At 44.1% G+C, this 14914-nt stretch overlaps 1 protein-coding gene across 1 annotated transcript in view; it reads right to left on the reverse strand.

Moving 5' to 3' along the window:
- Positions 1–706: 706 nt before the first annotated feature.
- The window catches only part of LOC105385505 (titin), a 30856-nt gene continuing 16648 nt past the window's right edge, over positions 707–14914 (reverse strand). Inside the window, exons 3-7 of the mRNA XM_038118202.2 lie at positions 12709–12753; positions 11403–11609; positions 10615–10884; positions 2418–10317; positions 707–2292 (exon numbers count right to left, since the gene is read on the reverse strand). Of these exons, the coding sequence (XP_037974130.2) occupies positions 2187–2292; positions 2418–10317; positions 10615–10884; positions 11403–11609; positions 12709–12753 (8528 nt within the window). The 3' untranslated portion in view covers positions 707–2186. The remainder of the gene's footprint in view (positions 2293–2417; positions 10318–10614; positions 10885–11402; positions 11610–12708; positions 12754–14914) is intronic.

Genomic DNA, 14914 nt, shown 5'->3' on the forward strand with positions numbered 1-14914 from the left:
TAATTGTTACGGACCGCATTTTGTCGATCCTTTACATTTATTTATGCATAAATCCGTAAAAAAGTTATTATCAATTAAGTACCTAGTATTTTTATTTTTTACTTCACTGTAATTTTGTTGAGTTTGGGGTGCCTCCGGTGATCCTTGGGCTCCTGGTACCCGATACTAATAAACTTAAAATTTATCGTATTAACATTTATTGGGTCAATGCAAAACCAATTTAATAATATTTATTATGCCAAAAAAATATTGCTTTAGAACCTAGTAGGTATTTCATAATTCTAACAATGACTTTCTAGTAATTACTATTGAAAGCATATTAATTATTTTTTAGACGACCAAATGGTGTAGTAGTTAGTGACCCTGAGAACAGAGCCGAAGGTCCCGGGTTCGATTCCCGGCTGGAGCAGATATTTGTTTAAACATAGATATTTGTTCTCGGGTCTTGGATGTGCCCGTAAAATGGCAATAGGCCCGCCCCCTATTACATTGGGACTAACATAACACTAGCGAAAAGTGGTTGCACCAATAATGCACCTCTGCCTACCTCGCAAGGGAGTACATTAGTACAAGGTGTGAGTGTTTGTTTTTTTTTATTTATTAATTATTTTTGTAATTGAAGGGTTGCACGATAGCGGATGAGTACGTTTCTGAAGCCTTCAGATTACAGTGGTGGGGGGTGATGGAGGAAATCAAACGAAAGTAATGTTTTATCATTTGGAATATTTTATTTCATAAATCGTTCCGGGTCTACTGCATTACAAACATAACCACTTTGTACCTAGTTAACACATTGTTTTCATTGACTTTGGGTGACTCCAAAATAAAACATGTTTTGATATAAAATACTTCCTATCTAGAGATTTTTTATATAAAAAAAAAACTTTGGACTGTAATTGTTGCACTTTTGACTACAATTATTTTGATATAAGTACAGTCATGCTGTTTTCCGTCACGATTTAAATCAAATTACTATTTCTACAATTTTAAATAAATAAAGACGAAATATAACTACAACCTACATAGCAGATCAAGGTGGGTACGGATTAATGCGACCGCCCGGTCTGCCGAGAGACCGCCGCGGTCGCAACAGTCCGCCGCTTCCGTACCGACCTATGTCTGGGGATTCGTTTAAAACTCTACCAGCACTTTCGTATCAAAACTTACAAAAGTCGTACAATATGTTAGAGTCATATTGTAAAAGTTCTTTACAAAAGGCGATTAATAAATCTTTTATTATCACTATTGTGCCAGTAATGAGCGGAGCGGCGCGGGCGACAGAAAACAAGCGAGTGGTCACTTTCTGTCGCGCCGCGCCGCGGGTCGCGTGGTGTGTCGCGGTGTGTCGCGGTGTGTCGCGGCGCCGCTCGGAGACGCTAGAGACGCGGCGGCCAAGGCGCGCTGTACGGGCGGGCGTCGGCCGCCGCTTCTCACTCTAGATCAATTATCATGAAGGGCTTCGTTTACTTCTAAATTATAATATTCACTGGTCTCAAAACATGGCTTAAGTACTATACACCTATACTAGATAAATTATTACAAAATAAGTAAGGCATTTACAACATCAGGATTCTTAAGATACTTTATATTTACACGATACTAGGTCGCTTCGTAACATCGTGTAAAAAATAAATTGACTAAACTTATATCGGTAAAACAATAATTGTACATACACAATAAATGGTCAAGATTTCGGCGATCTATAACAGGACCGGACCGGGGCCCGAGCCGTTTCATTACAAATGCGTACATTTTATACTATGAATAATTTTGAATCATCTTTATCATAAGACGCAAAGTTGTTTACAACCTAGCACTATCGTTTGGCACTAACGTTCGTTAAGAGAGAGATAAATATAACAATAAATTAGTCTTAAGATTAAGACAAAAGACTCGAATAATGTTAACAAATCAGATTTAGAAAATAAGTTAAATTTAATATTTTAATCACAGTCAATGTTGTTTGTTTTAAATCGGGTTGTGTGTGCCGCGACGTATTATGAAAAGTAAAAAGTAATATGTAATGTTACCATATATGACACGAAATCTTACGCTACTCCTTTTCCGTCGGTATTTTCACATTTGAGCATTTTTCTTGTGCATAATATAAATATTGATGGGATCTCACAGGTCGCTTAGTCCATGTGACGATGAGGCATTCGATGAGTGGGTGAGTCGTCGGCGTTTCACCTGCGGCGCCGCGCGGACACGGCGGCCGCGATCATCTGCCGCAGCATGGGCTCCGGAGTGCACACCTTGGGGTCGCACTTCATCTGCCCGTCGCCGCCGCATCTGGAACGATACAAATTAGCATTTAATAAAAAACATAAGATTAAGAATATATTTCTATGTTTCGATTGCACAGACATTAAATTGATAAAACATAAATAATTTGATAAGTAAACTAAGATACTCACGTGCAATGTAAGCAGGGCCCCGAGGAAGCGCGGACGACCTCGCCGACCTTGTAGGTGTGTCCCTTGATCTGGCAGCCGCGGCGCTGCACCTGCCCCTTGTAGGCGCCGGGCAGGAAGTGCGGCGGCAGCGTGGTGGTGGTGGTGGTGCTGGTGGTGGTCACGTTGAGCGTGGCCGCCATGGACACGGGGCACTCGTAGCGCGGGCAGCAGAAGCCCTGGATGGGCTCCTCGTGGCAGCCGTGGATGGGCGGTGGACAGCTCTGCTGCAGGCAGATGATGTCGCTCCGGAAGCAGAAGCAGAAGTCACAGGGGTCGTCGCGCGGGATCTGCTGCGCCGACACGTACACCTTGCCGCCGTAGCGGCACGTGCCGGGGCCGAAGGCCTGGTCGTCGTCGCCGTAGTCGGGCTCCTGGCCGTAGCCGGCGCCGCTGGGCGGGAACTGCGCCTCGTCCTCGGGCAGCGGCGGCTCCTGGTGGCTGCTCGTCGTCGGGCGCGGGGCTTCAGTCGTGGTGGTCGTGGTGGCTTCGGTAGCCAGTGGCTCTGGCTGTTTCGTGGTCGGAGCTGACTGAATTTCATCTTCAGGTGCACTGGGTTCTTCCGAGCTGCTTTCAAATGGTTTGTCCGTGCTTGGCGCCGATGGGTATCTTTCAGTCTCAGCGGGCATTTCACTTTCAGGAGCAGCCGTCGGTTCCGCTTCTTTTTCAGGCTGTTGCTCCGGTTCTCCGTACTTGGAGTCGATCATGCCAGCCGCGGTAGAAGCAGGTTCTTGTTCGGACGCTGGTGCCGCGGTGGTGGGTTCCGCTTCAAGGACGTCGTGAGGCTTGTCAGTGGCGTCTGACGGTTTCTCATCAGCCTGTTCGTCTAGCGAAGGAGGTTGCGAGGTAGCTGTGTCATCCAAGATACTTGTCGTGCTTTCGTCCTCCATTTTGTGCGTGTGTTCTTCGAGCTCAATTAAGTAGGGAGTGGTTTCTGAGTACTCTAATTTCGGCTCCGGTGTAGGTGTCTTTGGTTCCTCGTCACTTATCGTATCTGATTCGGTAGCAGATGATGTTTCTGGCATCTTGGAAACTTCTGGGACTGCAGTGACTAGTTCTTGTGGTTCGGTAACTGGAGACTCCTGGCTCTCGGGTTCCGATTCAGACTCAGCAGTAGGCGCGATCGTTTCCGATGATTCAGTAACAGAAGGTTCAACTGCTTCAGGACCTGCTGGTTCTGGTTCTTTTTCTGGTGAGACAGGTTTTTCTTCCTCTGGCAACACAGATGAAGGATATTCGGTAAACTTCTCCTGCGCTTCAGGTTTATCAGTAGCTCTCTCTTGTGGTTCGGTAGCTGAAGAAACTGGTTCTTGCTCTGAAACTGGCAATTCTGGGTGTTTTTCTCCTTCAGTTTCTTCAATCATCGCTGGTTTTTCAGTAACCTGGTCTTGCTGGTCTTCCGTGTCTTCACTCACTCCAACAATAACTGATGGTGCTTCCGTAGCCATGTCAGATGATTCTGAATCGGTAGGTTCTGTGACCTTATCTTGTTCTTCAGTTTCATGTGATTTTTCTGGGATCTCAGTTGCCTTGTCTGATATTTCAGTAGCGATGGGCTCAGATGATTCCGTGGCAGAAGGATGCTCCATCATTACTGGCACCTCGGTAGCCTTGTCTTGTTGTTCTGTGGCGATGGGTTGAGCCGAAGTTTCTGGTGCCTCAGTAACCTTTCCATGTTGCTCAGGTTCGTATGTTGTTTCTGGTTCGACAGTTGCAATGTCTTGTTGTTCAGTTGCGGAAGGCACAGCTGATGATTCTGTTGCTGATGGCTGGACTGGTATTTCAGTGGCGTCTGTAATAGTGTCAACTTTTTCAGTGTCAGATGGGCCAAGTGGTGTTTCTGGTGCCTCAGTTGCCTTTTCTTCTGGTTCAGTTGAAGAAGATGCCATCGGTGATACTGAAGGTTCCGTGGCCTTTTCTTGTTGTTCTGAGTCAACTGGGGTTTCAGGTGCAATAGTTGCTTTTTCTTCTTGTTCAGAGTTAACTGGTGTTTCAGGTGCAATAGTTGCCTTTTCTTGTTGTTCAGAGTCAACTGGTATTTCAGGCGCAATAGTTGCTTTTTCTTGTTGTTCAGGAGCGGAAGGTTCAAATGTTCCTTCTGGAGCCTCCGTTGCCTGCTCCTGTTCTTCAGATTTAAGTGGTGTTTCTGGAGCTTCTGTCATCTTATTTGGTTGTTCAGTGGCAGATGATTCAGTTGGTGTTTCGGGTACTTCAGTTGCCTTTTCTTGTTCTTCAGTGAGAGCAGGTGGTTCTGGAGCCTCGGTAGCCTTCTCTTGTTGTTCAGATGTCACTGGTGTTTCTGGGATTTCTGTAGCCTTACTTTCCTGTTCAGTGACAGAAGAATCAATTGCCATTTGTGGGGCCTCTGTTGCTTTATCTAATTTTTCGGTAACCGAAGATTCAGTTGGTGATACAGAGACGTCTGTTGCCTTTTTTTCTTGTTCAGGTTGAATTGGTGTTTCTGATATACCTTGTTCTTCAGCGTCAGTATGTTTAATTGGTGTTTCTGGGGCCATTGTTGCTAACTCTTGTGGCTCAGTGGCAGAAGTTGCCACTGATGATTCAGTAGCAGATGACTGGGCTGTAATTTCTACTCCCTCTGTCGCCGACTCTTGTTTTTCAGTAGCAAAAAGTTCAGGAGACTCTGTTTCCTTATCATGTTGTTCCGGCTCTAATGTTGTTTCTGGGACTTCCGTTGCTTTATCTTGTTCAGAAGGCTTTTCAGATTCTGTAGAAGATGGTTTGACTGGCATCAAGTCCTCTGTAGCCATTTCCTGCTTTTCAGTGGCAGAAGGTTCAAATAATGTTTCTGGAATCTCAGTTGCCTTTTCTTGTTGTTCTGGTTCAAGTGGTTTAGGCGCCTCGGTTGCTTTCACTTGTTGTTCGGTGGCTGCGGGTTCCGAAACAGATTCTGTAACAGCCTCTGGTGCCTCAGTTTCTTTGTCATGTTCTTCAGTGGCCGTATATTGCTTTTCAGTAACTGGTGGCTCCACATCAGAAGTTTGGATTGGTGTTTCTGGACTCTCCGTGGCCGTTACTTGCTGTTCAGTGACTAGAGACTGAACAGGGGCGTCTGTATCATGAGATTCTACGGATGATTCTGGAGCCTCGGTTGATTTGCCTTGTTGTTCAGTTACAGATGGAGCTGGAGATTCTTCACTCATGGGTTGAGCAGCAGTTGTCTGTTCTTGTGATTCTGTCACAGCAGATTCAGGTTGTTTATCAATTTCAGCAGTATCGGTGGTCTGTTCAGGAGAATCCGGTTTTTCTTCAGCTTCAACTGCAGTTTCCGTTACCTTTTCTTGTGACTCTGTGACATCAGACTCTGTTACAGAGTCTCCAGGTGCTTTGGTTACCTTTTCATGCTTTTCCGTAGTGAGCTCTGGCTCCTTTTCTGCCTGTTCAGTGGCTTCGGTAGCCCTTTCCGCCTGTTCGGTCGCTGGCTCCTTGGACTCTTCTTGCTTCTCGGAGTCGAGTGGTGCATCTGGTTTTTCGACTTCTTGTTCTTGTTCTGGTGACTTTTCTGAAGCTATCGTTGTTATTTCATGGGATTCTGTCATTGGAGACTCTGTTGATTCTGTTTCAGCGACTGAAACTTGAGGAATCTCAGTGGGCTTTTCTTGTGATTCTGTAGCCGGTAATTCCGGCATCTTATCAGTCACTGGTAGTTTAGGTGCTTCGGTGGCTTCTTGCGTTTCAGAATCGGATTTGACAGGAATACTTTCCTCGGTTATAGAAGATTCTGAGCTATCGGCTGCTTCAGATTTTTCAGTAATCGGACTTTCTTTGATTGTGACTGAAGGTTCCGGTAGATCTGTTACCTTTTCTTGAGATTCCACTTTGGGTAATTCATTCATTACTTTACGAGTAACTGATAAATCTGGTACATCTGTTATTTTATCTTGTGACTCGGTAACTGGCGATTCAGAAGCCTGCGTCACAGATTCTTGAGCCTCGGATACAGATGATTCGGGCATCTTATCATCGTTTCCAAACACAGGTGCCTCAGTTTCTAGTAATTGAGATTCAGTGACGGGCGCCTCTGGAACTTCTTGTCCCAATACAGGAGACGCTGTTGTTTTTTCACTTGGTACCATTTCTTCAGCGGGCTGGTCTTGTGATACAGTAACAGGAACCTCATCAACCAAAACTGGTACATCTGGTGACTCCTGTCCAACTGGTGATTTGGGAGATTGAGTTGCTGATTCATCGGAAACTGTGACACTGGGCATTTCTGGTGACTGTTCGTCTTGGGCTGGTTCTTCGGGTACCTTTGTTTCCATATCTACACTTTCAGTGACATATGTAGGTTTATCAGTTGGTACTTCCGTAGCTTTAGTTACTACATCGATCGACTCGGTAGCTGGCGATTCTTCAAAGGATGGTGACTGTGGTGCAATTGTTGCTGATTCTGGTTGTTCTTCACTAGGAGCATATGTGGTTTGCTTCACTTGTTCTGTTGCAGACTCTACTGGTATCGCCGCTTCTGTAACCTTTTCAAGAGATTCTGTGACAGGAGATTCAGGAATATCTTCTGCTGATGATGCAGACTCTGGCAGCTCCGTGGCTTTTTCAATCGATTCTGTAGCACTTTCAATTGATGGTTTAGTTGCCTCTGGTTGTTTTTCAGTAATAGGTGATTGTGGGGTCTCTTGTTCTGACATAGCTACATCTGGAATTGGTGTTGCCCTCTCGTCTTGCACAGGTGCCACAGTTTCGGAAGGTTCACTGGTTTCCGAAATTGATGGTTCAACTGTTGCTACTGGGTGTTCGTCATTCTTAATACCATGTGCCTCAGTTGTTTGATCTTCTTGGGCTGGGGTTTGTTCTTGTGCATTTGGATCCTTTTCTAATGGAGTTTGACTTGTACTATCAAACTGTTGAGGTTGAGTCTCTTTAGCAAATGTGGGTTCTGTCGTGGCCTTTTCTGACTCAATATTGGCGGCTAATGTTGTACCAATAGTTGCCTCATCAAGTTTTGTTCCCGTTAAATCAGTAGGTGGTTGTTCAGAGAACTCTGCAGGTGCAACTGTCACTACATTATCATAAGCATCGGGTTTGGTCATCATTTCATCTGTTGATTTATCATCATCAGGCTTCTCACTTTCGGTTATAATAGGTGCATCCGTAACATCCATTTTATCAGATTCAGGTTCAAGTTTTTCAGAATCAGTGATTAAATCATCTTGTTTTTGTGATTCTGTTACTGAGTCCTCAGGAATCTTAGAGCTTGAATCTTCCTCAGAAATAGGAGATTGTGTTTGTCTGCCATCTTCTTCTATTATAGATGGTACTGGAGCCTCTGTGATGGGCGCATTAGAAGAAATAGCTGGTTCGGTTGACAAATCATTTGATTCTGGTTCAGGTTTGATTGCCTCACCTTCACTGCCAAACTTGTTGCCAAGTCCAGCTTCATCTTTCTTTGTACAAGATTCCTCGGTACATTCGGATTGTGGTACTTGCTCTTTTGAGGGTTCTTCCTTACATTCGGCATCACTACATGACATGTCTGGCTTAATAACATCAATAGGCTGTACCGTGGGCTCTTGAGAACAGGATTCTCCTTCACAAGTTGGAGATGCGTCTGCAGTTTGTACACAACTTCCATCATTACCACAGTCAGAAACGCCGTCTGTAGGAGATGAATCAGAAGTACAGCTTGTCCCTTCGCAGGGTATCTGCGCCGGTACGCCACAACTACCATCTTTGCATGGTTCGTCATCTTTCTTACCTCCAGGTAATTGACAGTGATCACCTTTGCAGTCTTCTGATGATGAAATGCACGTGCCATCCAAGCAAACTTCTGGTTGTTTGGTTGCAGCCGGTTCCGAAACAGGTGTGGAATCTTTTTTGTCTGACTCTGAGCAATCGCTTGATAGGCATTGTGGGATAGAATCTGAAGGCACTTCTTGTTCTGGCTTGCATTTTTCACCATCACAAGATACATCTGGGGTAGAAGGAATTTTGGAAGGCAATTCTTGTTGGGGCTTGCACTGTTCACCTTCACAAGATACGTCTTGAGTAGTAGGGCTTTCCGTTCCAGCCATTTGACTATGTGACTGAGGTGGGATTGTCTCCTTTCCATTATCACACACGTAAGTAGGGCAGCATGTGTCAACAGTGTCATATATGGATTCACAATTCAACATATTTTCTGGCGGACCCGAGCAAATGATTGGATCACATTTTACTATGCTACTCATACACCTACAATTCGCTTGACACTTGTGTAAGCTAGGTACCATACTGTCATTTCCATATGTTATTCCATTGACGAGACAGTTTCCTTCACCAGGTATAATTCCAGGAGATTGTTCTGGTGTGATTTCTTCTTGAATTTCATTTTCTATCGGATTCACTGATGTGGTCTCTGGTATTTCATATTTACTAGTAGTAACCATGTGAGATTCATCAGATCCTGTTTCTGTACTTTCTGAGGCCTTAATATGATCACCAGCTGTTGTACTGTCTACTTCGGTTGGCTCAGTAGGTTTAACAGTTTCAGATGCTTTAACGTCATCGGGTAATAAAACTGTAGTCGTTTTAGATTCCTTTTCTTCAAATGAAGCTGTGGTTTGTGTATCAATCAAGTGAGATTTTTCTGTTGTATCGGATTCTGAATCAGGAGTAATGTAAGTAGGGTGTTCAGTAGAACTAGATTCAGATAAGGCGATTTTCTGGTCATCTTCTTTTTGTCCTTGTGCTGTTGTTGCTGTGTACTGATCATCATGTTGACTAGTGCTCTCTGGCAAATCGGTTGTGTACATTTCAGGTATACTGGTAGTAACCGGTAGTTCTTGTTTTTCATCTGTAGGAGTTTTGTCTGTTTTAATATCTTCTGTTGGAGTTACATCGTGTAGCTTCTCTTCAATTTGAGGAGCCTCAGTCTTTTGTTCGATATCGTGCACTTCTTTATCTGGTTTCTCTTCCAAGGTATCTTCCAAAGGTGTCTCAGTCTTTTGTTCAGTTTCTGGAGCATCTGTCTTGTGATCGAAAGAAACTTCAGTCTTTTGTTCAGTTTCTGGAGCATCTGTCTTGTCATCGAAAGGAACTTCAGTCTTTTGTTCAGTTTCCGGCTCAACCTTTGTCGGTGGTACCTCAGGTACATATTTGTCTTGGGAAGATCCCTGAGTTTTATCATCTTCAGGAATACTATCGCTCATTGTTGTAACAATTATTGGTGAACTTGTAGTGTGATCTTCTTCACTTGGAACTGTGTTTTCTCCTTTGTCTGGTTCAGTAGTAGATTTTTCGACTGATTCATTAATGGAAGCTCGTTCTGTTGTCATAATTAAATCACTATCATCAATTATTAATGGTTTACCCGTTGTAGTAGCTATATCACCAGTTTCACTTGGAATATCCATCTTTTCTTCGTCACCGCTGCCTTCAACTCCGCTGCCTTCTAATCCACTGCCTTCCGGTTCCGGCACAATGATCGGAGGTTGAGTGTACTGATCTTCGTTTCTGTATCCACTGCCTTCGACACCAGGACGTCTGGGAGGAATCAATGTTGTCGTGATGTCGTCGGTTTGGAGTTCGTTGTCGCCCTCGCAGATGTAGGTGTCGGGGCAGCATTGGCCCTCGCGCGGCGGCATGGAGGAGCAGTTCTTGCCCTCGTTCTCCATGGGGGTGCCGCACTCCTGCACCACGCACACGATGTCTCCCTTCATGCAGTAGCAGTGTTCACACGCCTTCTCCGTCTTGATGAGCGCGCCGTCGGGGAAGATCTGGTCGTCGTGCACGCAGTCCATGGGCACCTGCGTGGCGGAGGCCATGGTCGTGGTGGTCAGCAGGAAGCCGGGCGTCGGACGCACGGTCGTCGTCATGTCATCCAACAGAGGTATTTCATCTTCGGCATGATCTGAAATGAAAGGAGATAATCATTAGATTAAAATGTTTCTTTAGCATACCAGTTTGAACAAAAAATACGGATCGATGACTTTCTTGTTCTATGTCTTTTTCCAGTAAACTTTCTTATATGATGACCATACACACACAATCCGTAACAATCCAGTGCAGGACACAAGCCTCCTACAAAACCATAGAGAATATTGAGGGTTATTGCCATGGTATCCACATTTTGCACTTGGATTGGAGATAATCAAGCCATCCAAATACATAAAAGCCTATACAAATAGGAAATTACAAAACCACTCACCACAAGAGTATCGTACAGGGCAGCAGACGTCTTTCAGATATATCGGCGTGCATCCGTCCACATGTAGCGTACACTCCTGCATCACACACGTGGTCATGTTGCGGATGCAGTAGCAGTGCTCGCAGGGCTTGTTGGGCGACGGCGGCACCTTGGAGCCTTCCGGGAAGAACTTGTTGTTGATGGTGCACCCATACTTGTCCAGCCGGCCGACGCCTGTCGTGCCATACTCCGCCGGAGACGTGGTCGTCGACGTCAGCAGGTCGACTGGAACTGGGGGGAGATGAGAGAGCTGTTTTAGGCCTCAAATGTCAAAGGGTTTCGTTGGATTAAGAAGCGCGCCTAGGAAGTCCGATATAGCACACTCGTATTGCCGGGTGATGGCTATTATTTATGTAACTGAACTGTTGTTTTTCGAACCCGACAAACTTTAAGGGGAGATTCTACGAGTAATTTCATCGAGAAAAAACCCCTATATGTGGGGTCAAATCTCAATATTCTAGAAATGGCGGCCATTTTAAAGTTTTAGATCCTTAGTTTTCATAAATGTATATTATAACCAATACCTACATAAATCTCCCCTAAAAAACATCTTCAAGACTCATATATGAAATTATGTAAATCTATTTGAGATCTATTTGAGATTCCTGACATTTACTTATTTGAAATGTTAACTATTAAATTCGGATTTTAAAATCATTCCGAGTTGTATATTTAAATCCCCATTCACGAGTAGCAGTTGAATCTAAATTGCATTGTCTTCATTGACCTACACGGCTGAGTCAGCTTACCGTCCGGGCAGGTGACGATGGGGCAGCACTGGTCGGCCCGCTTCTCCACGGTGCAGTCCTGGCCGATGGGCTTGGTGAAGGGGCACACGCGCAGGTAGCACATGAGCATGCGGTTGTGGCACGTGCAGTTGAGGCACGGCTCGTTGGTCATGATGCGGTCGCCCTCGCCGTAGTGCTGGAAGTTGTAGTAGCAGCCATTTGATGTGTCTGGAATGAGGAGTTGAGGGTAGTTGAGTATGCGTATTGCGCAGGTGAAAGGTTATTGTGGTCATTGTTTGTTAACTCTGAAATTAAAGCTCAAATTGTTGTGCTTACATAGTGACCTCCTTTCGGATGACTTTGTATGTGTACGTTTTCGTAGTTCTTTCCATTTACCAAGCAACGCTTTGTAAATAGACAACCAAATTGGCACAAGAAACTTAACCAGTACTTAGGTATCTTTGAAACGGACAGAGCTGTAAAGTAACGGCACGATCGGGGGCAAAAAGAGCAGAAACTTATAACGTGATTCACCCGGTGTCACTATAAATCTATTAAGGTTTACCGTTGCCCTGTTTACTTGATTTCAATCTCGGGCGGGTGCCAAGCGGCGGCGGCGGCGGCGGCGGCGGCGGCGGCGCGGCGCGTCCTTGCCAGATCTCGCCTCCTTGTCACAGATCTAAGTACGAGTCCACTGGCTCTCGTCCAATGTACAAATTGCCGTTCCAAAGTGACGGGACATTGTTGTGCTTCGATTGTTCCTAACTTTTTGCTTTATTGTTATCAGCTAATACGAATAACTCACGCCAAGTTCCCGAGATTAGAAAGAAAATACGCGAGTATAGTCAACGGTAATCTATGGCTATAAAACTAAGTTCAATGATAATCAATTAAAATGATATGAATATACTTAATGAATATTGATAAGCTTCTATTGCATAAAATTATGTAGTCGCTGATATCTCAATTGAACTTTCTATTTATAATTTTGGCTGAATATTCCTAGTGGTATTAATTGAATCCATTAATTATGTATTAATCAATATTAACTTTGAATGATATCTCGGAAACTGAGGTTTGGAGCACCAGTTCTATACCTCTGATTTGTGAGTTAAGTAAGAGGGGAGTTGTTTTCACGTTAAAGGTTCTCATGTATATTTCGTTATAAAGTTCAAGTTAGCTAATATACTTAACCACTATTTATAAATATTACTAAACAATCTCTGCCTACACGTTACAAAATTATTCTTGACATAGTTTTTTGGTGGAATTTGGAATTTATTGGATATGGTAATTAGGGGCTTATCAAGTTATGTTGTATTCTCACCTGAGTCGTATAAATCTAGTGTCGTTTGGTTGCTTGTCGTTGGTGCTGGAAACAGAAAAAACACAGATTAAAACATCATTATTATATATTTGTATATTTAGTAAAATTCATAAATAATACGCTTGCTCAGCACTAAATGGGTATTATTTCTCTTTATAGAAGCAAAAGTTCATTACTGCAATCACTTTTTGGGTATCCCTCTATTATTGCAAATTGCATTACAAATACTCGTACGTCATACATAAGTTCTGTTTTTATCTTTCTCACAAACCCTCATCAACCTTATGCCAATAAATAAACATCACCAGGAAGTAAACCCGGTACTTCAGAACAACTGAGCTATCACTAACCGCTGAGCCATCCGGGTGAGTATTGCAAGTATTATATTATACAGGCAAGCATACTCAATCGATCTACTATGGTTCATTTATAATGCATTTCAAATAATAATATTCGTTTAGATAAGCAAACTATAAAGTTCTTAAATATAAAAATAATAATTTTAAAAGTAGGTAAGTATGTTTTATTTTTGAATTATACATAGAATATACTTAAATGTATACCTAACCGTATTTTACATTACATTATAAAAAGTGGCCTGATTCCTGAAGCAACTAAAGTACTAGTCATTATAAGTGCACCTAACAACGAACGCAGCGCAGTCATTATCCACAACCTATCCAATGCGAACCATTTAAACGAGAACACAAATTATAATACCGTATTTCTATTTAATATCCGTTACTCTGGACGTAACTGCGCCGGAGTTTTATGGCCAGTTTTGACATTGGGAATAGAGGCTGGACAGGAAATTGACTGAAAATAGTTGTAAGTGATCGGCCGTCAGCCACCTCGAGGTAATTAGCAGCAACGGGACCGGCGCAGGCGCAGGGGGGCACTTTAGCTTACGAGCCCTACAAGTTTCGGATTGCTGCGGCACTATCGACAACTCTATCTCGTTGCACTAAACGTATGGATTTCATGACAGCTCTCGTTGTTTCTTGTCAAGCTAGAGTAGCCCTCCAGACGCAGCCTCCGCCGCCGCCGCGGGACCACGCGTGCTCCGATACACGTCGGGCTATCGACGGTGTGCCATAAACAAGATTACCAGAACCGGGCTGCCAGTTAATTGCCGGACCATAAGCTCCACCAATTCAATTTCGGTAACGGCTCCGGCGGCGGCGGCGCGGCGGCGCGGGCGCAGCCGCAGACAGAAATATTAAATGAAATCACTGCTGTGGCCAATCGAGAATGCTACTGTAGCGATAGCCAGCACCAGCTCATGCATTATTCCGTGAACTTGATAAAGTTTATCGATTATGGTAATTTATAAACCGTTTGAATATAGAGGTAAGTTTGGAGGATTAAACTTGATTAATCGAACAAAAGAAAGAAACACATATATATTCGTTGAATTATTCAATGCCCAAGTTTGTCTGCATTAAGAAAGCTGTTGCCAATTTATAAAAGTTATTCATCTCCGCAACAGCTACGTTGTATGCAGGTATAGTTTCAGGTTTCAGGCGGCGGCGGCGGCGGCTAACGGTCCAGGAATGTCGCCGCACCAGTCGTACTGTTGAGCCAACTACAACTTGTGCTCAAATGCTATTCAATGGTACGGCTAAACATCAAATATTCTATTTGCTTACAGTATACTTAGTTATGCTTTGTACATAATCTTTGAAGTGAAAGTCGATTGCACTTTAAATGTACTGTACTGTACTAAAAACGATTGAAAGAGCGTTAAGGTTTCATGGGTCTCATAAAAATGCTAAAGCCGTATTCAGAATGTCGAGCATACAGTAGTAATGTCGGGTGACGTCGTCCGGGCGCCCTCGTGTCCGGCGCGGTTCCGTCCCCGGTCCGGCCCGGATACGTCCCCTGTCAGGCCCGGATACGTCCCGGCTCGTCCGCAAAACCGCGTTAATGAAAAAACTGTTTAATGCAGAATCGTGCGTCTCCGAACATGCCCGCGATCGATGTGCGGAGACCGCTTGAATGTAAAATTTGCACGCATTAATATGGAGTGTGTTTCAATGAATGAGCGAGCGCGGGGGCCATGCGCGATGAGTTCCCACGCGCTGAGCCACCGCCGGGCCGCATTTCAATACACTTCCTATGTAACAAGTCACATCAATTTAGCACGAATTCTTTGAAGACCCCGTGAGGGGGATACTTAGTGGGACCAAAATAGCCACTTGATTAC

This window comes from Plutella xylostella, chromosome 10, assembly GCF_932276165.1.
Source record: "Plutella xylostella chromosome 10, ilPluXylo3.1, whole genome shotgun sequence".
Lineage (NCBI taxonomy): Eukaryota > Metazoa > Arthropoda > Insecta > Lepidoptera > Plutellidae > Plutella > Plutella xylostella.